This window comes from Salvia miltiorrhiza, chromosome 8 (genome assembly GCF_028751815.1).
Source record: "Salvia miltiorrhiza cultivar Shanhuang (shh) chromosome 8, IMPLAD_Smil_shh, whole genome shotgun sequence".
NCBI classification, from domain to species: Eukaryota; Viridiplantae; Streptophyta; class Magnoliopsida; order Lamiales; family Lamiaceae; genus Salvia; species Salvia miltiorrhiza.
In genome coordinates this window covers 51,360,372-51,383,524 of record NC_080394.1, presented here as the reverse complement: position 1 = coordinate 51,383,524, position 23,153 = coordinate 51,360,372, and the positions used below count along the sequence as shown (strand labels likewise).

General features: G+C 37.7%; 6 protein-coding genes across 8 annotated transcripts; 3 read left to right on the top strand and 3 right to left on the bottom strand.

Annotated features, from left to right (window-relative positions):
* Window positions 1-897: 897 nt before the first annotated feature.
* Window positions 898-3,819, top strand: LOC130998930 (BTB/POZ domain-containing protein At2g46260-like). Its single transcript, XM_057924363.1, has 6 exons — window positions 898-1,287; window positions 1,559-1,687; window positions 1,828-1,946; window positions 2,033-2,096; window positions 2,309-2,588; window positions 2,709-3,819. Exons 1-6 carry the CDS (start codon window positions 1,038-1,040, stop codon window positions 3,526-3,528), a joined length of 1,662 nt encoding a protein of 553 aa, XP_057780346.1. The 5' UTR covers window positions 898-1,037; the 3' UTR covers window positions 3,529-3,819.
* Window positions 3,820-3,954: 135 nt separating this feature from the next.
* On the top strand, window positions 3,955-6,587 carry LOC130998934 (eukaryotic translation initiation factor 1A). The gene is made up of 2 exons (XM_057924369.1): window positions 3,955-5,281; window positions 6,233-6,587. The coding sequence occupies exons 1-2, from the start codon at window positions 5,027-5,029 to the stop codon at window positions 6,413-6,415; spliced, it is 438 nt and encodes a 145-aa protein (XP_057780352.1). The 5' UTR covers window positions 3,955-5,026; the 3' UTR covers window positions 6,416-6,587.
* A 20-nt stretch (window positions 6,588-6,607) lies between these two features.
* LOC130998932 (protein CURVATURE THYLAKOID 1A, chloroplastic-like) lies at window positions 6,608-8,599 on the bottom strand. Of its 3 annotated transcripts, XM_057924367.1 has the most exons (5): window positions 8,213-8,599; window positions 7,255-7,349; window positions 7,057-7,164; window positions 6,903-6,974; window positions 6,608-6,820 (listed from the first exon to the last, which is right to left on the bottom strand). In XM_057924367.1, the coding sequence occupies exons 1-5, from the start codon at window positions 8,349-8,351 to the stop codon at window positions 6,755-6,757; spliced, it is 480 nt and encodes a 159-aa protein (XP_057780350.1). In that variant the 5' UTR covers window positions 8,352-8,599; the 3' UTR covers window positions 6,608-6,754. The 3 variants fall into 3 exon arrangements, with proteins under 3 accessions (XP_057780350.1, XP_057780349.1, XP_057780348.1); XM_057924366.1 differs by having other exon boundaries at window positions 6,608-6,974; window positions 8,213-8,484; XM_057924365.1 differs by having other exon boundaries at window positions 6,608-7,164; window positions 8,213-8,463.
* Window positions 8,600-12,098: 3,499 nt separating this feature from the next.
* LOC130998933 (uncharacterized) lies at window positions 12,099-12,842 on the top strand. The gene has a single exon (XM_057924368.1). It carries the CDS (start codon window positions 12,244-12,246, stop codon window positions 12,691-12,693), a length of 450 nt encoding a protein of 149 aa, XP_057780351.1. The 5' UTR covers window positions 12,099-12,243; the 3' UTR covers window positions 12,694-12,842.
* A 647-nt stretch (window positions 12,843-13,489) lies between these two features.
* LOC130998931 (GDSL esterase/lipase At4g01130-like) lies at window positions 13,490-15,416 on the bottom strand. Its single transcript, XM_057924364.1, is given in 6 exon segments — window positions 13,490-13,824; window positions 13,826-13,848; window positions 13,915-14,185; window positions 14,273-14,424; window positions 14,519-14,731; window positions 15,087-15,416. Coding segments are annotated over 6 exon segments (969 nt in total). The 5' UTR covers window positions 15,151-15,416; the 3' UTR covers window positions 13,490-13,578.
* Window positions 15,417-15,554: 138 nt separating this feature from the next.
* Window positions 15,555-17,484, bottom strand: LOC130998935 (GDSL esterase/lipase At4g01130-like). Its single transcript, XM_057924372.1, has 5 exons — window positions 17,208-17,484; window positions 16,906-17,115; window positions 16,328-16,485; window positions 15,943-16,222; window positions 15,555-15,869 (listed from the first exon to the last, which is right to left on the bottom strand). Exons 1-5 carry the CDS (start codon window positions 17,467-17,469, stop codon window positions 15,610-15,612), a joined length of 1,170 nt encoding a protein of 389 aa, XP_057780355.1. The 5' UTR covers window positions 17,470-17,484; the 3' UTR covers window positions 15,555-15,609.
* Window positions 17,485-23,153: the final 5,669 nt, after the last annotated feature.

Genomic DNA, 23,153 nt, shown 5'->3' with positions numbered 1-23,153 from the left:
GTCGTATAAATCGTATAATCGCTACTTAGAGCATTTTTAATAAATTATGTTCCAATAAATCATACACTATAAATATTAACCGTATTTGTAGTAATCAAGTTTTATAATGTCAAGTTTTAATAAATTATGTTTTAAAGATCTTGGGTTCGAGTCCTCTGTGGCGCCACTTTTCAATTTTTTTATTTAATATTATAAATTTATATATATAAAAAAGTTTTATAATGTCAAGGGTCCAAAAAAAAAAGTTTTATAATGTCACGAACTCTATGTAAAAAGTATTGTTGAGATAGGAAATTTGTAATTTTTGTTTCTACCAAGATTCCCATGTCAGTCTAGGTCACGTGGGTCTTAGTCCCAAAGTATTGATTTGTCCATTTAAAACCATAAAATATACACTTTGGAGTTAAATTTTTTTTGGAGTTAATCAAAATTAAGATCAATTAAAAATATAGTAATTGACTAAATTAGAAAAAAATATCTCTATATATATATATACATTGCGAAATTCAATAACAAGAAGATTTATTATTAAAATTTCTTGAATAAATAACATATCGTTTAATTAACAAATTTAAAACCTTTAAAAAATTTGATGAAAGAAATTATAAAGCCGCCTAAGTCCTAACCATTAGACAATTTGTATATATAAACAAATGAATACTATGTGTATATTTTTAATTTTTTATATGAAGGGGCACCTTTTGAAGCAAATTAAATCATCTTATTCCTTTTGTATTATGATCTCATTTAAAATTTATAATACTATCATTATTATAATTGTATGCTTTTAGTTTGAGTCCATAAAACAAAATACAAAATTCATGGTCAAGAATAATATATTTTCTTCGCTTAGAAGTTTGTGATGACTGATGAGTGACCACTTTCCCAACATGGAAGTCGGAATTAAAAATTTGAAGTTGAATTCTAAAATTAAAAATTATATATATTCCTATTCTCTCTCTCTCTACCCGCTTTCTCTCTCTAGACACTCAACTTGTATCTGCGCCTTCAATAGATAACGAGAAACCTTTAAAATTATGAGGGATTGGGGTTTGGGTCTACTCGACCCGACAACCGCCGTCATGGACCTCGACTCCGACTCCGACTCCACCGCCGCCCGTCAATCCGACTTCGCCTTCGCCTTCAACGACAGCAATTTTTCCGACCGCCTGCTCCGGATCGAGATCATCGGAGATCCCCTCGACGCCCGCGCCGAATCCGACCTAGCTGATTGGGCCACGCGCCTCTGCGAGCTCCGCCGCCGAGACGTTCTGGAAAAGCAGCTCGGTGAGCAAATCAAACTTAACTCTACCCGCTCTGATGCTTCTGTGGACTGTCGTGTTTGATTTGGTTGTTTATCTGAATCAATATCGAGTTTCAAATTATGATTTAATTTGTTTGGCTATTATTGTGTTCCTTTTTTTTCGGCAACTCAATTGAACTGATTGAGCTGTTATTGTGTTTTCTAATGACGTTTTGCGCGTAGTTTTGATTTGTATATTCTTATTCTTGTCTGGATTGTGCTCTTGTTAATCAGAAATTTGCCACTCGTTTGCAGTTTTGGATGCGAGCAATTGCCAGGAAGAGCATGATGCGTTTGATAGTCAGCAGCCTGATGTTGAAGACGGGATAGGCGATGACAATCATGACGAAGTGGCACTTAAAATGATTGAAGATTCACCCTCAGGTATCAAAAATGGAAATATTCTGTGTTTTTTCCTTTTGATGCTTGGTAGCTTTATGATGATTTTTTGGGTGAGCAGTTATGCCCCATAGTGTTTATTGTTTCTGCTCTAAGTTGGAACTTTTGGATTGTATTTCAATTAGGAGATGAAGCTGCAAAGGATGATTCAAAATTGCCTGAAGACGATTCAAGAGTTCTAAGAGTTAAAACGCTACATATTAGCTCTCCCATCTTAGCAGCAAAGAGCCCATTTTTCTACAAGGTCCTGGTTGTACTTTGCTGATTGTAGATGTGTTTCTCTTTGTAAGATTACAGGTCGTAATTTCTGGTCCCTTTCTCTTGTTGCAGTTATTCTCGAATGGTATGATGGAATCTGAACAGAGACACGTAACCCTCAGAATTAGCACCTCTGGTATGTAACGAGTTGATTTTTGCAAATTAACTAAATATCTTGGAACGCATTGTTGGTTTTGAACACATTTAGTTGCACCTTACACTAAAAATAGCAATCTTGCTTTCCATGTTTTTTGTGATGCTAGAGTTTACCTAGGTCCGAGTACATATTTGTTTTTTTATCAGGTAGGCATAACTGTTATCTATGCTAACTATCTTCTCAATGGACAGAGGAAGCAGCTCTCATGGAGCTCCTGAATTTCATGTATAGTAATACATTAAGCATCAACACGGCTCCTGCTTTACTCGATGTGCTTATGGCTGCTGATAAGTTTGAGGTTGTTTCATGCATGAGATACTGCAGCCATCGATTAAGAAACCTGCCTATGACTCCCGAGTCTGCACTAGTTTTTCTAGATCTTCCTTCTAGTGTCCTTATGGGTGATGCAGTTCAACCATTGACTGATGCAGCGAAACATTTCTTAGCTGCCCGATATAAAGATATATCTAAGTAAGATCCCTTTACACATGCCTCCTCCAACTTCATTTATAAGCTATATTCCAATGACTGTCGTTTACAAAATGTATGTATTATGATTTCATTTTGCAGTAATTGACATTTTTTTTATAGGTATCAAGAAGAGATCATGCATTTGCCCCTTGCTGGGATTGAGGCAATCTTGTGTAGTGATGACCTTCAGGTGGCATCAGAGGATGCTGTTTATGACTTGGTGCTGAAGTGGTCCCGGTTCCATTATCAAAAGCTGGAGGAGCGTCGGGACATCCTATGTTCACAATTGGGTGGCTATATTCGTTACCCGTACATGACTTGCCGCAAGTTGAAGAAGCTTCTAACCTGCAGCGACTTTGATCGTGATTTCGCAACTAAAGTGGTGGTCGATGCCCTATTTTTCAAGGCTGAGGCACCACATCGCCAGCGGAATCATGCCTCAGAGGAATCCACCTCCACCTCCACAAGCCGGCGCTTTGTGGAGCGTTCCTACAAGTACAGGCCCGTGAAAGTAATCGAGTTCGAACTGCCACGTCAGCAGTGTGTGGTGTACTTGGATCTCAAGCAGGAAGAATGTTCAAATCTGTTCCCATCGGGGCGAGTATATTCCCAAGCATTCCACTTGGGCGGGCAAGGGTTCTTCCTGTCTGCACACTGCAACATGGATCAGCAGAGCTCGTTCCACTGCTTCGGCTTGTTCCTCGGGATGCAAGAAAAGGGTTCGGTTTCATTCGGTGTCGACTACGAATTCGCTGCTAGGTCCAAACCCACAGAAGAGTACATGAGCAAATACAAGGGCAACTACACATTCACCGGTGGGAAGGCCGTGGGCTACCGGAATCTTTTCAGCATTCCTTGGAACAATTTCATCGCGGAGGACAGTCTGTATTTCATCAACGGCATACTTCATCTTAGGGCCGAGCTCACCATCAAACACTGAGACACGCGACGACGCGGGAAGGCTCAAGGTGAGCTCAACAAGTTCTAACTCCCATAGATTGCTGGGTTATATTGATGATGGTTTTGACTTCACAAAGCAGTCTGTATATGTGAGTTGTAAATATGGCCATTTTGGAAGATGCTAATTCACTTGTGTTTAACAAGTTGGAGATGCTGTTTGTCTTAAGCTAATCATGTGCATGTTGTCTACTTTTTGGTGGGGTGAGAAACTGTGTATACTTGAGAGGTTAAATCACATTGAGCAAACAATATACGACAAACTTGATTTGGATGGCGTTTGTGAAATTTCAATCTAGGAGCTTTAAATAATAAATTCGTCATATGCAAATATTGTACTCTCTTATTTATCACGATGTTGATGTGCATATACAGATAGAACAATATTCTATTTGTTGTCTCCATTTTTCTTTTGAGAATAAACCAAAGCTCTGAAATATAGTATCTCATGTCCAATATACATGTGTGTGTGTGTGTGAGAGAGAGAGAGAGAGAGTACCAATAGAGAACTAAACCTATCTTAATGTAGACTTTATAGCTTAGAGTTTTCTTCACCTTAACAATAATGAGTGATGATTCAAAAAATCTTTAAAATAATACTCTCTCTCATTAGTAATGTCTCAATTACTATATTCGAACGTTTTATTAATAATGTCTTATACTGTTTTTAGCTAAAAAAATTAACCAATTAAAATATTACTATTAATGATGGATCCAATTTACTTTATACACCAAATTATTTGAAATAATTTTTAAATATCTTTCATCAAATCACTTTATACACTATTTATTCAACCGTAATCTAAAAATATTTAGTCTTTTATTTATCGACGACAATTAAAAAATTTGAGAACCAAATTCATCTTTCAATGCAAATGGCTCCTATGAAATATAAAGTAAAAAAGTAAAATTTTTAATTAATATTTTAAATAGAGGATTATAAAGACTGCTGAAGTAGAAATTTTATTGAAAAAAAGAAAATCGGAAACCTTTGAAAGCACAAGCGCAAACAAGGGCAGAGCCTCAAAAAAGAGGACACAAACAAAAACAGCGAAAAAACAACAAAGAGCAGAACGGGGAAGTTAAACTTCAAAGACTCCAGCCGAACCATCGCCTCTAGGCTAACCGGCCCCAAACCCCGAAACAGAGAGCCCAAAAACAAAAAACCAAGGGGATTATAAAGACTAAAATATGGGGAATGAATAGAAATAGGCCCATCAAATAAAAGAGCAGTAGTAATTTTATTGGGCTAAGGCCCAGCAAGATAGTAAATTGATATGTATGAAAGCCCAAATACACCGAATCTCGTGACTTCAACGCTGCTCGTATAGTCCCTCTCTCTCTCTCTCTCTGTCGCTTTTATAACTGGGATTGGGATTGGGAAGAGTAGAGCGCACGCCTATTGTTGGTAACAAGGGGATAGAACAAACACAAGAGGAAAATTCATCAGCCGTCGGATCTAGGGTTTTTGCTCCGCCGCTATGCCGAAGAACAAGGGTAAGGGAGGGAAGAATCGGAAGAGAGGTAAGAACGAAGCCGACGACGAGAAGAGAGAATTGGTCTTTAAGGAAGACGGACAGGAATACGCGCAGGTCATGCGCATGCTCGGGAACGGCCGCTGCGAGGCCACCTGCATCGATGGCGTCAAACGCCTCTGTCACATCCGTGGGAAGATGCACAAGAAGGTTTGGATCGCCGCCGGCGATATTATCCTCGTCGGTCTCCGCGATTATCAGGTACAAAAACCTTTCTAGATCATTTTGTGGCCTCTTGATTAAATTAATTGTTTTGGTTTGATTTCTGTACCGTCAACAAAATTTATAGGTCTGAGCAAGTGGTTTGATTTTTGTACTAATTGGGGGGATTTTTTTTAATGTTTTCTTTTCAATTGTAAGTTTTCGTTTTAAAGAATTGTGGTTTCGACGATTGTAGATGAGGATTATTTTTATGGAAGTAGTGTGAAAAGTAAGTGCTTATGCACTTTCTCTTTAATCAAACTGTTCGTTTATTTTTGTATCAATGAATTTTCGGTATGTATAAAGTTCGATGCAGGAGTTGTTCATGGCCGTATTAGTGATTGTGTTAGATTCTAGTTGGATTTTGATGGAGAGGTGGTAAGAATCAAGGTGCTTGTTTTTCATATTCTCTAACTATGTGTGTAAGGACTGATGATGTTATAATTCTATAATCATGGTGAATTTGTCAGCTTTGATATCATGTGTGGACTCGGATGCTGCTTTCTCCTTTTCTTGGTTCAGTCTTACCCCTTTATTTGTTTCACGCTATCGTTAGATTCTAGTTTTGTGGATTTGGATGGAGAGGTGGTACTGTGGTAGAGTCGAAGGAAATAAGAATGCAATGATTCTTGTTTTTTGTGTTCTCTACTTATTTTTGTATTGCTTACTTTATGCTTCTGTTTGTGCAATGTCTATTTAGATCCCAATACTATAAATTCGGAGAATTTGTTAGCCTCAATATCATTTCATTAGTGGGTTTGAAATTCCTTTCTCCTTATCTTGTCCAATCCCTTAACTTTATTTGTTAGTGGCTAGTATTAGATTCTAGATTTGTGGTTTTAGATTAAGTGGTAATGATCTTGTTCTTCATATTCTCTAGTCTGAGTTGGTTGATTCTTTGCAAGTTGGGTTCGATTTGCTCGTCTGATCTTTTTGGTTCCTACTGTTTAGGATGATAAGGCCGATGTGATCCTCAAGTACATGCCAGATGAAGCCAGGTTGTTGAAGGCCTATGGTGAACTGCCCGAGAACACGAGGCTCAACGAGGGTATTGCTGGCGGGCTTGATGAAGAGGACGATGGCCCTGGTGATGATTACATTGAATTTGAGGACGAAGACATCGACAAACTCTAAAGAGCTTGTAACTCCCATCTTATATTTCTTCTTTTTTTCTAAAGTAGCCTTTTGGATATTGCAATACAAGTTAGAGGATTGTTGTCTATTATGTGATTTGATGAGGATTTGTGTGGATTTCTCTGTACGGTTATTTTGGTTGATGCAATAATAGTGAGCTGCATTCATACAATTCATGTTGCCTCAAGCTACTGAAAAAAGGAAGGCATTTATTTGAATATGATGAAGGGAAAAATGCATACATATGTCCTACTCTAAATTACAACACCAGATCTCTCTTATACAGCATATATAATAAATATTTGTGTATTAAGATGAATGTAACAAAGCTGCAAGCATCTATTCAGTTCCAGCAAGCTTCTTTTTTAGTGTTTCTATCTCTGTTGCCAGTTCCTTTCTACTTGACTGCAAGAATGAAACACATTAAATATAAGTCACAACATTTACCAGAGAATACAAATAAGTATGCTTCGTTTTGGGGGCGTACCTTGAAGAGCAGGTAACGGTACACAAACCAGCCGGTGTATCCAAGCCCGACCAACTCCATGATCTTGGGAAGCTGATGACGACGAGTATTCATTAGCTATATCGACAAAAAGAAACACAGACGGCTTAAGACTTGAGCATGAAGAAAAACCTACCAATGGAACAGAGTTGACTGCACCAACAACTGTGGAAGCTAGCCAAATTGCAACAATTGAGGCACCACCATAAAGAATCACAGTAGTTTTGTTTTCAACAGCATCCCACTAAAATCAAGAACCATCATCAAACAGTGAGGTCATAAATAAACATCATCAAGAAGTATTGAAGAATGAATGTAGGGTGCAGTTATGTACCTTTCCTTTGAGGTCGTTGAACAATTCAGTGGTGTCGAGAGAGCTCTCCTCTGACGAAGTGGCCTTGACAAGGAGCTGGGAGGACCTCCTCGACTCTGTTTACAACGGCACCACCCCAACTTCAGCAAGAACATATCAATCAAGCAAGAGACAGACCACATTGAAAACTCCATTCCAAAAGTAACAAGTGAAGTTTTGCAAGTAGGGGTTTCTCTATCTAATGAGCTGTATCTCTGTATTACAAGCTAGAAGGAGGTTAAATCATGTGTATTGACAAGCACAAAACTAATAGGTTTAATGCCATTCATCAATACCATCGCGCCCTATGAAAGCTATTGGATTCCCCTTAGTGTCAACGAGACCACCGTGCTTCTGATGCATCACGGCCTGCAAAACTCTCAATTTCACCCTAGAATTGATGGTACCGCCACCCGTCTTGTTGGATTGGGACACACACACACACAATTGAATGATTCAAGAGGTTTATTTGATGACAGAGGCAAAAATCAAGACTGAGCCAAAGACTTCCATTAGAACGACAGAGGGAAAAAGAAACTGATTTGATTAGTGATTTCCATGACTACATTTTTAAGATACTATTAAAACACATTAATCAAGTACTACATTATACCAAAAAATCCTATAGACAGAAACAAACAAAGTTGATTTTGATTTTGATTTTGACTAGCTATAGCCCTTTTCAAGAAACCATTACAACATACTAGTAACCATGCTTATTACACCAAAAACTTGACAGAGAATAAAAAAGTGAATATACATATTCAAGAAACTATAACAACACCTTAATCATGTACATTATACCATAGCTATACATACATAACAATTGTAGTATCAAAAGATAGTTAAGAACTAAAAATTGAGTAAAATCCCACAAATTCTACAAGTGGTGAAAGAAGATGGATAGGAGGGTAAGTTGAAAAAGCTAAAAAGATTGTACCTTTGAGCAGCTTGAAGGGAGTGGCGGAAAGGGTAGGGCGTTGGGGCAAGGGGCAGAAGACGGCGGCGGGTCTGGCGGCGGGGAGGCGGTGGAGCAAGACGGCGGTGGCCGCCATGGAAGTGGAAGCTGCCGCTGCCATTTTTGGCTGAAGCCCAAGGAAATGTGATTTCTGCAAATCGAAGAAACAAAAAATGTAGCTTTTGCTGCTAAGCCTCTCTTTCTTTATCTCCAAAGATTATAAATTTTTTTAGTACAATTTTTTGATATCCACAACAATTTTCAGGGTCAATGTTAAGATGATTCTACCGGCTGACACGTGGATAATCGATGCTTTGTGATTGGTTGGTTTCCTATCTTGATAATCTAGTATTTTTTGTTTCAAAATCATGTTTTGATTGAACCTGCAAGAACAAAATGTCTTGTTATTTAGGATCTTACTAATTTCGATAACAAAGGTGTCATTCCTTTTACTAAATTAGTGGCATGCGTGTGTGTATATATATTTTTATATATATTACACATTTGTATAAAATATACTCCTTCCCTCCACCAAAAGTATTATATATTTGATGGTCACATGTTTTAATAAAATTTATGGTAATTTTTATGTATTGGAGAAAGGATTCACCAAAATTTGAAATGAGTGGTTAAGATTGAATTGTTTTTTTTTTTTTTGTAAATAAGAAAAAGTGGTGGGGTCATGTGTTAAAAAGAAAAGTGATAATATTATTTTATTAAACACCCAAAATAACAGAAAGTCATACTTTTCATGGACGAAGAGAGTATCTTTTTAAAATACTGATAGTTGTTTCATACGAGAAGTATACAATGTATTTTTGACATAAATAGATGCTTGTATAATTGAAACGTATATACTCCCTCCGTTCCATTACAAATATTTCATTGCTTTTGGGCACAAAGATTAAAAAAATGTGTAAAAAATAGATAAAGTGAATTGGTGGAAATTATTTAAATATTAGGTATAAATATAATATATTATCAAAAAAGAAATGAGACATTTGTAATGGGACATCTCATTATAAAAAGTGGGATATTTCTAATGAGACGGGGGAGTATAAATTTAGAAAAATCATAGTCATAAAAGAGAAGCTAAGTTCATGAATGATTGATTCTTTCTTTTTTGTTTTTTTGTAGAAAATAAAATGTCATATATATTTTTCAATTGTGTTTCACTATAAGAAGCTCAACTTGATAGATATTAACAATCTAGCTCTCTTCTTTTAAAATATAAGATATACATAATATCGCAAACTTAAATATATATTACCCGCTATGTCCCATGAGAGTGTGCATGATTATTGATAATATGAGTTTTAATAAATATTAGATTAATGTGTTATTAGTAGCAGAAATGATCCACCTTTATTAAGTAGAAGAAAGTATCAAAAAAAGAAAATGCACATTTTTGTGAGGCGTACCAAAAATGACAAAAAGTGCACACTCTTATGGGACGGTAGGAATATAAAAAATTAATCAAATTATTATAAACTAAAATATTGAGAATTACAAGAGGCATATCTCATATATAACCAAATAAGCAACTTGCATGCAGACGGAACCTCTATACCACACAAAGGTGGAAAAACAATCGCACGCAGGCGGAATACTATCCACACAAAAATGGGAAAACTACCCACACACAAGCGTGATTTGAACTCAAGACCTCTCACAAAATAGAGTCTCTGAGTACCTCAACTTTGTCACTTGTACTAGGCGTCATCGGCATTACAAACTAGACTATATCCAAATTAATAATTAAATAGTATAGATTAAATCAAATATCCAAATAAAATGAAAATACAATTCAATAACTCATATGTTGGTAGAATTTAAATTAATAACTTTTTGCTAGTGAGAGACTTTTGTATCTTATTTTTGCCACTTGAATTACACGTCGTCGGCATTTAGCTAGCCCTTACTGACTGAATTTAACATAATAGATTTTTTGTTTTAGGGAAATAGATTTTTTCTTTAAATTGCATAGTAACTAGTAAGTAATTAACCCCAATGCCGATGTTACAATGGGCCTGATTTTAATTTATATTTTAATGTAAGCCCAATAGTGCGTTCACTGGATAATCAGGCCCATCAATATATATTTCTGGGTTTCTATGAAATTGACTAACGACCCAACACAAAATTTATGTGGTACAGAATATTTTGCGGCCCGACTAAGACCCACTACCTAAATTAATTAATCAAATTTTTAATGCCTACCTAAATTTATTAAATAATCCATAAACGACATACACACAGTTTAAATAGTTCATTTGATGACATACTAAATGGCAAGAACACCCCTCAATGCAATGCATTTTGCACATATATATAGGTGTTAGGTGCTTCATCTCTATTTCTTTATCATATTTCAATATCGTGATAAATTTTATTTTAATTCCTTAATTAATATGCTAGCATAACAGTCCATCCGTCTCTGAAACATCTTCTTAAAGGGAGGCGACATGAATTTTAATAAAATTTAATTATGTATTTAATGAGTGAAGAAGGAATTACACAAATTAGTGACATTATAAAAATAATAGTTAGTGACATTATTTTTAAAAATAGATTAGAAAGATATTTTTGAAATTAACGGAAAAAAATAAAATAACAGGGAATTGTATATCAAAACGAACATATGCAATTTGCCGGAATGAGATCCAGTGTCCCACAATCTTATGTGTGTCACTGTGTCCTATGCTTATATCTATTATTTTAAAAATATTTTTTATAAAAATAAAATTTCTTATAATACTATGAATTATATTTAATTTTTATTTCAAAAAATTAAATTTTTTAAAAAGTATATACCATGACTTTGAATTTATCAACCTATTATTAGCTAATAAAAGTAAAATTAAATTATAAAAAATAATTATATACCCTAGATTGATGGAATAAACCCTAGTTAATAATCACAAAATTAAACTAAAGCATATAAAGTTGAAATTGAAGAAAATACATATAAGAAATTAAATAAAATTGAAAGTGGGACATAAAGTGTGGTACCCTGAATCTCATTCCGAATTTACCACAATTTGAATGATTAAGTGGAAGACACTTTGCTTATCTATTACAATTTCATAAAAATATATAGATATAATACACAAGCAAAATATAGAGATAAGTAGTGGTGAAATATCAAAAGGCCAACTAATCCAACTCACACTATTTGATTAAACAAAGTTTAGCCAACACACAAGAACAACTCAAAAGAGGCTTCAATTCTCTTTTCCTTTGTTTGTTTGAGTTTTGCCACCCCTCCATTCTCTCATCTTAGAATATAGTATGCAACAACCCTTTCTCTCTCATCCACCAAAACTTATTATTCCATTCTCATTCACTTCTTGCCATCTGCAGCCCCAATCCCTCCAAAAATCCAACCCAAAATGCCAAAAACACACTGACAAAAACACTCAATTCCTTTCTCTATATTTATACCTTCAAGATTGTCCCATGCTAACATTTGTTCAATCAAGATATCCTAAAACCCACTCCAAATGAAGAATCTTCATGTTTGAACATGCAACACATGTTTGCGGCATGATCAAGAAGCATTCCCATGGGAGCTAAAAGGAGCATTTTGATCATGTTTTGTGCCCTAATGCTGCTCTCACATGTTGAAGCTTCATCACATGATCATGACTCTCGAGATTCCCTAGATTCCTTCCTCCGCAACTACGCCGTCAACGCCGTCGCCAAACCTCGTACCGGCCACCTCTACGAGGTTCCCTCTCCGGCCAACTTCTCCGGCGTCGGGCTCTCCGTCCTCCGCCTCAGAACCCACAGCCTGTGGAAGGACGGGGCCGCCCTCGGCTCCGTCGAGATCCCACCGGCGGCGGCGCTGCCGTTTCCCTTCACCAGAAGAGTTGACCTAGTGTACCAAAACCTAGGCAACTGGTCAACTTCTTACTACAATGTCCCAAACTACACGCACGTGGCCCCCGTCGTAGGCCTCCTGGACCTACGACTCCGCGGGCTCCACGAGCGGGAGGCTCGTGGGGCTCCGCATGCTGGGTGGCGGCAACATCACCGTCCGCTTTTACAATGTTTCGCTTGGGCAATACGACGATGTCGCCGCCCTGCGGTGCGTGAGGTTCGCCGCCAACGGCACCTTGCAGCTCAGCAACGTGACGGGCGGTGGCGGCAGCGACGGGAGCGAGAGGTCGTGCGCGGGGCGGAGCGACGGCCATTTCTCGATCGTCGCTCCGAGGGCGAGGGAGACGGCGGGGACGACGGCGGTGAAGTGGTGGATGATCGGCGCCCCCGGTGGTGCCGCGGCGGTGGTAGTGATCGCCGCCGCCGGAATTTTGTGGTGGAGAATTTGTCGGTGGAGGAAAATGGAGAGAATAGCTGAGAGAAGTGAAGGTTTGAGTTCAATTTGGATTGGAAATAGCAGAATGCCTACAGCTACAGGTATCAGAACACAACCAAATCTTGAAAATAGCTATATTCCATAATTCATTAATTTCTATCTTTTTTTTTTTTCTTTTTTTCTTTTTGGCTTCCATACTATTTCAATTTTTTGGGTTCTTTTGTAAGTGAATATACATGATTTTCCATGTTTTTTTAAATTGAAATTGAATTAAATTTTGTAGTTTTTGAATTAGTCTGGTTATTTAGCTAAAAAAAGACAACAATTAATCAAGTAAAAAAAATATTGGAACAAACATTTGACTTGGTTGATTAAGTATATTATTTTGTGCCGGAAGCATATCATTTGATGAGGATTGAGGAACAAGTTGGCTATTTATTTTATTTTATTTTTTTAAAAAATGGCACCTATCTTGTAAAAGTGGACCATAAATTGCAATAAGCTTGAAAAAATCCATTTGTATAATTTGATGGAATACAGAAATCAACCACTGAAGATTTGTCTATAGTGTGAGGCAAAATAATTATGAATTTCAAGAAAAAAAAAAAAGTCATTAGCCCAATTGGTTGTTAGGATATTGCTTTCTCTTGAAAAAAAGTATTGACAGATGTGTGTGAATATATATAAAGAATACCAGCTCAGTCAATCATCATAAATGAATAAATGTATATTGAACAAAAAAAATATTTTCTTGATTTCTATTAAAAGCAAAGCTTCCAAATGTTTATAAATGAGTAGGAGAAGATGGAGTCATTGGACAGCCAGAGACATCACATCATCTAACCAAAAAAGTACAACTAGACACAAATGTTGATTTCTTCTCCAAAATTGCAAAACATTTTCTTTAGTTTGTGTTGAAAATGATGTTTGATTCCCTCAAAAATTTGAACTTTGGCAAATCCCATTAATCATTGTTATACACATAACACATTCAAGTGTTCAAGATGTTCAAATGCAAGTGAAAAGGGTGTTAATCAATTGCTTGAATATCACAAGACTTATGAAGTGAAAAAGGTGGCCTAAAAATAGAGCCATTGATGATAGCATGAGCAACAATCTTGTTTGCTGCTTCTGTGGCATGAATCCCATCCCAGCTTACATAGCTATATGGATCACTACACGCAGTGGCAAGCAATCTACGACCGTTGATTAACTTCTCGTTCCCACAGTAAACTCTCTGATCAAAGTTGTAGGCACCACCACCATATCCACAGCAATGCTTTGGTCCCATACTTCATCCCTGCCCAATGTCCCAACATGAGAGAGAGAGAGATGAGGTGTTTTCTTCAAGTGAGAGAAGCATTACCATGAGAAGTGGGATGGTGGAACAGCTCTAGCATCACAGAATGTATGTCTGTGTAAACAACATTTGCATCACCAATCTCTCTTCTTGTCTGTTTCAATGCTTCCTCCAACATAGTGTTGTAGTCTACCACAGCATTGTTGTAAGGGATCAGGCATCCGAACGAGTCGATGTCCGAGGCGTTGTGAGGCAGCTCCACCAAGAATGCAGGGTAGCAACCTATTGGTGCAAGGTTCAGCACCAAGAAATCCCTCCCACCTAATGCATAAATCTCCTGAAAATTTTCAACAGATTATCACAGTATAGTATCATTAGCCCTTTTTTCATGAGAGAGAGAGAGAGAGAGAATTAGCTACATCACCTTTATAGTGCCAGCAATTTGTGACACTACTTGAGGCAGATACTGCTTAACCCCATTTATGCCTATGTATGCTAAATTTCCAGTGAAATCATTCTGGCCAATGTAGAATGTGTAGAGAGATTTTCCAAAAATAGTAGGTGGTGGAAGCTTGGCTGCTTGTAAAAACAAAAAAACAAACAAAAAGGACATGATTCTAACTACATTAAGTTCATCAACTTATGTAATCAATTATGCTATAATATATACCTGATGAAGAGTGAAGTTGATCAACTTTGGCCTTAAATTGCTTCATTTGATTGAGCTGAATAGCAAGAGAAAAAGGGCTAACTCCTGTGACAAACAATGAAGTCTGCGGCAAACGAACTGTCGATGCCAATGTTGCAAAATTGGCACCATGCCTGAAATCTGATCCAATTGACTGCAGATATGGGCTCAAGAATGGTATCCCCAGAGCTTGTGCTGCGTCACCGACACGAAAAAATTGTGTGTTTCATGTCATCACTTTTAGTGAAAAAATTGTTTCTTGTGCTGCATGAGTCACTACATGTTGGGGCTAATGAATTTTTTTAGATTTGAACAATGCAGAAAATATGTGAATCCACCATTCTTGGATTTTTCTTGATATATGACTAAGAAAACTCCAATCTTGACAGCTATGATGTTTTGTCAATTAACTCAGATTTTTTGTAGCATATGCTTTGAGTAACAGAGAAAAGGGCCTAATCATGGACCAATATAGTAGTATCACGGGTTGTATGATAAAACTCAATCATGCAAATCATCTTGATAAAAAATAATGATCTTGAATGAGTACCTAAAAAATCAACAATAACCCTGCCATCTGTTGCTCGGCCGGCCGGTTTGTGGAAGTAAGTCATGCCGAAGGGCAGCCTCTCCGCCGGGAAAGCAGCGTAAAATCCTCCCGTGTCGGAGTTCGAGTCCCCGAAGTTGAAGATAGCCTCAAAACCACATTTTTCACCATGGATTCTTGCAGCTGAATATTGCCACAACCAGCTGCAAAAACCAGCAACTTTTGCCTACTGATTTCAAGATTCATTCTTGAATCTGTCACTCAACTCTTTCAGTGTGTGTTGTGTGGTTTTGTGAGTTCAGAAAGTTTAAGGATAGAGCTTATATGTTTGTGTGCCAAAAAATGTGACATTTTGTAGACCTATAAATAGCAGTAGAAAACAAGAAAGACTGTTAAAGCTCTAACTGACCACATGTGACAATCAAACTATATATAGTCACTTTTTGCATCACTTTATCTCATAGAGCTCCATATAGAAAATGATTTTATTAAAATCTGAGTTACAAAATATATGCAATTTCACAAATCAACCAATAGGCTGAATGTCACAGTAGTTATTAAGAGAAAATGCAGGCTCAAAATATGATCCACTTAGGATGGCATAAGCCATCATCTTGTTAGCAGCCTCAGTGAGATGAACTCCATCCCAGATCACATAATTCTGAGGATCCCCACAGGCAGAGGCTGTCGCCTTCCGGCCCTCGATCACCTTCGAGTAGCCACAGAAAATATGCTGGTTGAAGTTGTAGGAGCCACCACCATATCCACAGCAGGCAGTGGTTCCATTGCTGCAGCCCTGAATAAATCAGACATTGTGATTAGGACCAAACACGCCAGTAACCGGATTTTAGGTTTCAAGAACTCGTACCATGGGACGTGGGGTTCGTAAAAAGCTCTAGCAGCACGGAGTTGGTATCAACGTACAATAAGTTGGCATCACTAAGCTCTTGCCTGGCTTGCTCCAAACCTGCTTTAAGTAGAGAGTTGTACTCTTTGACAGCATTGTTGTACGAAGCCATGCAGCCGGATTGATCAATGTCTGAGCCTGCATGAGGGAGGTGTTCCAAGTAGGCGGGGAAGCAGCCTACCGGAGCAAGATTTAAGACCATAAACGTACGCCCTCCCATCCGATACAGATCCTGCAGGACTGAATTGAACTTACTAAGTTGTAGGAACAAGAATTTTGTACTGATCTTTTTTATGTAATGACCAGACAACTTTGTCTGATTGGTGGAGTAGGCGACCTTGACCGCGCTTGTGATGTGGGACACAATCTGAGGCTCGACCTGCTTAACCCCGCCTGCACCGGCTGAGCCTGCAAAGCCGGTGAAGTCATTCTGGCCAATGTAGATCACATAGAGGGCTTTCCCAAATATATCTGGTTGAGGGAGATTGGTTTGGCCTAAAGAAAAGCATCAAAGAAACAGATTCATGTGAATCAAGATTGTGAGTTCTGAGATTTTAAGGTTGTGACAGCACAAAATTTTTTTGTATCTTGGCTCCTATGAAAAAACATCAAAGAAACAGAATTATGCAAATCAAGATTGAATTATGAGATGTTAAGGATGCGACAGCACAAAAAGTTTGTATCTTGGGACTAAAAACTACTGAATTAGGCCTATGACATAACATCATCACAATAAACAGAAGTATTCAAATCAAGATTCTGAGATCTTAGATTTTAAGGTTGTGACAGCACAAAAAGTTTGTACCTTGGGACATAAACTATTAGTTAGGCCTATTCAAAAAGACATCATATATATGCAAACCAAGATTGCTAGTTCTTGAGATTTTAAGGTTGTGACAGCAAAAAAGGTTGTACCTTGGGACTTAAACTCTTCAACTCTTGCCTTAAAGTGCTTCATTTGGTTGATCTGCACAGCCAAATAAAAAGGGCTCACTCCACTCACAAATAAGGAAGTGTTTGGCTGCAGCACAGTTGAAGCAGACGTAGCAAAGTTCACCCCGTGTCTGAAATCCGATCCAACAGACTGTAGATAAGGACTCAAAAATGGCAGTCCTAGAGCTTGAGCTGCATCACATTTCCAAATCATCATGACAAAGATACACAATTTTTATTTACTTTTTTCAATAATTTTCTCTTTGAAAACACATTAAACTCACTAAGGAAATCGATGTACAGCCTCCCATCAGAAGGTCGGCCAGTCGGCCTACTGAAATAGGTCATGCCATTAGGAGATGGCTGAGATGGGAAAGCAGCAAAAAAACCTCCTGTATCGGTGTTCGAGTCCCCGAAGGCGAAAATGGCCTCGAATGAGCATTTTGCATTGATCATGGAAGCTGACATTGTCATCAAAACTATCCAAGAAACCAAGAATTGTCTGAAAATAATTGCATGTTTTTCATGTGGAGTTTGTTGGTCCATTTCTTTGTTTGCTCAAAGCTAAAGTTGTTGCATTGGTTATGTATAATATGAAGAAGATTTTGATTGTGGATTAGGATGCAATTAATGAATGGTTTTGGAATTCAAATTTGTTTGGTGAATCTAAATTTGGGTGAGGCATGAGCAAAAGAAGTACTGGTTTTTAGTGAAAAGGAAACTGAACACTTGAAAAAGTTGATGTGTTTTCATTGAATCTGCAACCACTATGACATAATCTGTTTACGGAACTATCAATAAGAGTCAAAATGGGGAAGAAATGTTTTGTTGAAGAAAAAATACAATGGCCACCACAGATTGTTGTCTACTCTCTCTGTCCCACGAATCTTGACACGTTTTCCTTTTTGGGCCGTCCCACGAATCTTGACATGTTTCCTTTTTTGGTAATAATTATTACCTTCTCTCTCCTACTTTATCACATTTATTATATTATCTCTCCTACTTTATCACTTTTATTACATTCTCTCTCATACTTTATCAATTTTATACTTTATTAATTACACACTTAAAACACTAATCTAAAATTCCTTAATTCCCGTGCCGAACCCAAACGTGTCAAGACTCGCGGGACGGAGGGAGTACATGTTACAAATTTTGAAAATTTTCTAGGTCATGACATGCCACATTTAGTAGCAAGCTCATCCATTCAATCATTAGGACCTCTTTAGGGGTAAATTTGTTTGTTCTTTTTTTATATATATATACTCCATTCGTCACATTATTGTTGACATATTTTCCTTTTTTGGGTGTCCCATTAATATTGGTATGCTTCTATTTTTTGTAATGATTTTACACTACAAACAATGTAGCTCCACACATCTTTACATATTTTTACATTACAATCTTATTCTCCTAAATACCCATACCCAAAAGAAATAGGCCAACAATAATGGGACAGGGGAAGTATATATTATTGTTTTATGTTTATGTGTTGTTTGTCACATTAGCAAAAAAGATCTTTTATTACATAACTTCAGTAGTTTTGCTTTTGTATATTAATCCCTTTGTAAGTATGACTTCTTTGTCATTTTCGTTTATCCATAATAAATCTGATTTTTTGATTTTAAGACACATATTCTTATACTTTATTTCATTTACACACACTATTTATAAAAAAACTCATTTCATAAACTATTTATTAATTTACCTAACAAATCAATTTTGTGAGACCCTTTATCCACTTTACACATACCTCTCAATATATTTTTCAATATTCTTTTAAAAACTCGTGTCTTTCCATCCACATCACACATATCGTAGATGGAGAGAGTATTTAATACTCTTCCCGTCCATAAAAAAAACTTTCTATTTTTTCTTTTTGGGACTTCCACCAAAAAAAAATACCTCATTTACCCTTATTTTTCATCTTTGCATCACTCTCAATATTAGTTATAATACATTTTCACTACTCTCAATACACTCAATAATTTTTTCTTTCACTCTCAATACACTCAACAACATTTTTTTAAAATCTGTGTCATTTCCTTCTAAAAAGTTCGTTCACGGACGGAGGAAGTATCAACCTATTCCTGTAAAGAAAGTAATACTAGAAAAATTAAATGATACTTCTTCTAAAAGAAAATTGTTATGTTTCCTATTCTACGGTCTTTTATCTATTATAAATGTTAAAAACTCATTTAATGGAGCTTGAATTGCAAACTAGGCTGCTTTGGGCCACTCCATGCACAACCTCATTAATTATTGTACAACCTCATTATTGAAAATGGATTGGGCCTCAGCTATCACATATTTTGATAATTAATGGCCTGTTACGCAGTAACAATGGAATTTTCTTCTCAAAGATTATTTATAGACTTCTATTTGGGAATCTAGGAGAAGTTATCACTAATAATTTCAATGAAGTTTCTATATAAATTTTAAATATATATGTTTAGTTATTTTCTAATTAATTTTCAATGGAATTGCTATAAAAATCCTAATTTAATAACGTAAAGAATTAATTCAAAATTTGAAATGCGGGATTAATAGTATCTATGATATTTAACACTAAAAAAATGCTATATGATATTCAACTAGTTCCAAGCTAATACATAACACATCATTTGACTTAAATCTTTAGAAAGAAATATATAAAGTATATTTATTAGCAATAATACATCATTTGTCCATCTAGAGATGACCTAGGTAAATCAAATAATTTTGGATCGAATCGATATTCTATTCGCATATTAAATTTTATGATTCGAATATAAATACAAATATTTTTTTATTCGATTAGTTATTAAATATGATTTCAAAATCATGATATTTATTTATATGTTAAAAAATATTCTATGCAGCCATATGACGTACCCTCGCACTTTCAGTTCTTTACTAGTTTGAGTGGCCGGAAAAGAAATAAGAAGCTCTTGATGGCTCTATGGTGTTGTACTACTTGGCTTATTTGGAAAATGCGTAATGAGAGTAGATTTGAGAACAAAAGATGGGAGAGTGCAAACTTGCTTGGAGAAATCAAAGCTAGAGTGTGGAGTTGGGGTAGAATTTTTGGTTTTGTTAATGATGAAGTTGGGATTCATAGGTGGATGTCGAATGATGAATCCCCGATGATGTTGTAATCTTCTTGGTACTACTGGTGCCTTTTCGTTCTATAATATTTACTTTCCTTATCAAAAAAAAAATATAAGGCTAGATTCCGATAGTACTATATCATTAGGTAGTACACATTATGTACATGTGAACTCTTTAGATAGTTAATTAATTATACTATATATTTGCGTGTGTGCATGTGAAATCACATACACACACACAAATACATATATATATATATATATATATATATATATATATATATATATATATAATTATTTATTTATTTCAAAATAAAAGGCAAACAAGTAATTTGGGAATCTCTCTCTCCCCTCGCTTCGTGACTCGTGTGCCCCATGCTAGCGGCATCGATGCACCTCTGTCGGGACGCACTTGGTCTGGGTGATGGTGCCGAAGCAATCAGTTTCATATCCTTCGTCCATAAAATAGAGTTTCACTTACCCATTTTATTTGTCTACGAAATAAGTCTCATTTTACTTTTTGAACTATCGCATCGTACATTCTCTTTTATATTTATTTATAAATTGTATATTTATTTCATTTTTTACCTAATAATGTATTTTTATTCCACTTTTTTGTAATAACATTATCCTTATAAATTCTACCTTTATTTCACTTATAACAATTTTAACAATTCATTCAAACTCGCATTTATTGTCCAGCATACAATGAAACTCTTTTTCGTAAACAAAATAAGTATTACTATTATATTTTAATATACGTATATTTTTGTTCAACTATATTTATATTTACTTGTGCTATGAGATTGGAAGCATTGTTGATACTATGGAAACCATTCATATCTGACCCCGCGACCACCCCTTGCCGCCTCGTCAACGGCTGCCTCCGCAGCAGATCGGCGCCGTTCCTCCGCCATCCACACTCCGCAAGCTGTTCGCCCGCCCCAGTCCCCAGCAGCAGCAGCCATCTCTCGCCGCCTCGCCCAAAGGCCAACGGCCCGGACTCCGACTCGCACCTATTCCCAGGCCCCCACTCCACAGCAGCCGCAGCTATTCCGGTGACCCCGCGACCACCCCTTGCCGCCTCGTCAACGGCCGCCTCCGCAGCAGATCGGCGCCGTTCCTCCGCCATCCACCAGATCGGTTTCTCCCAGCAGAGCTCCGCCGCCATCCACCATTTCGGCTTCCAGCAGATCTGCAGTCGTGCAGATTTGAGGCAGCAGCAGACCGGCGCCTCTCCTCCGCCACCCAGCAGATCGATCGGCGCCGCTACTCCGCCACCCAGCTGTCCGGCTCCCAGCAGACCTCCGACGCTTAGGAGACAGAGTCGTAGCTGCAGACGCAGCCACCGGAGCCACCGACGCAGCGTGCAATTCTCCCAGCAGACATCCCATCTCTGCGCAAGATCGGTCAACGCCGGTAGTCACGACGCTATGCTCTGAATCTCGCCTACCAGCCACCTATCTCAACGCCTGCAGTCTCTCTCGGCCGATTCCTCCCGCTCTGGCCGGCGTCTTATGCTGTCACTGTACCCAAGTTCCGACGCCAATGTAAGCTATCTAGTAATGGTTGAAAGCTCTGTCGTTGTGTCGTCCTTCATCCTTATCGTAGTCTCTTCTCTACTATGAAAATGGCGTATGGTTTGGAGTTTGGGATTTGGATTTCACAACACTTCCAATAGAGGCAGTTTACGGATTCATCTTCTACAAACTTATTTTCCTTGGATATGAATGCTTACTGGAATGGATATTTGCAATAGTGGATTACCTTGAATGTTTTGAACTGACCAGTGGATGTTGAGTTGAATTAATTGTGGAGTAACTTAAAGTTGCTTGGTTGAGAGTTTTTCCTATTTCATTGACCGGAGAGCATGAGTCACGAGGAGGTTTGGAGGGTGGTGAGGAGAAGGGGGCACGAGAGGACCAGAGCAGAAGGCAATGAGGTGTATCAACGGAGCAATAACTTTCATAGACAGCCGAAGACTTGGAGGACTGGTGCTGGTCGATCCACTGGAGAGGTTAAACCTCCTCCGAGATCACAGAGAGTCACCTTCTTCTTCAACAACATCCCCGAACATTGCAGCTTTGATTTCTTAAGAAGGAAGTTTGGTGCCGTCCGCGTTCCGACTGACATTTTATGTCCCAATAAGAGAGATAAAAAAGGGAAGCCTTTTGGCTTTGTCCGATTCGAAGGTGTCGAGGATAAGGAAGGTTTGCTTGAACAGTTGAACCAACTTTGGATTGGAAGCTACAAAATTAGATTTTTTAAACCAAGGTTTGAGAGGGTGGTGAGGGATGAGGAAAAAAAGGGGTTCGACGCCAAAAGAGATATTGGAAAGAAACCGGACTACTTCCATTTTTTGGATTCTGCAAAGAAGAAGCCGGGAGTTTCCTTTAAAGAAGTTCTCACTGGAGTCTCTGAAGGAGAACCCAGCACAAGAGAAAAGCTACAATTCAAAACTTCGGAGGAGGATTCAAAGTGGCTTGAAGGAACATTCACAGGTTTCATCAAAGATGATTTCTCCTGGGATGAAATCAAAGAAGAAATCAACAGCGAATGTGCCGGGAAACTGAAAGTTTCGACGATGGGGGGAAGTTTGGTGCTCATCCGAAGTATTTGCGAACGGCCAACACAAGAAGTTCTCACGGAGTTAGATGAATGGAGTGACTTCTGGTTTCTTTGGAAGAGGAAATGGAACTTCGTGGATGTTCACCAGCAGCGATCTATTTGGACGAAATGGATTGGGATCCCGCTTCATGCATGGAACTCTCGTTTCTTTGATTCGGTGACGGCAAAATTTGGGCGGGTTTTGAAAATTCACGAACTCACGAAAGAAAGAGAGAAATTGGACGAAGCTTTGATCCAAATCTCTACAGGTCTCAAATCCATTGAGCAAGTAGTGGAGTGCTGCATTGATGGAGCTAGTTTCACACTTCGCATTGAAGAAATTCAGGATAACCCACTCTCGTCCTTGTTCGGAGAACCGGATTTAGACGAGTCGGAATCGGAATCGGATCCAGGATGGTCGGATGGAGTGGAATCCATGGATCAGGCTATCGCTACCATTGGAATGATGGATGGCATCGGTGTGGAAGATGGAGACGTTTCGGTTCTCCAAGAATTGAACTCTTCGATTCCTTC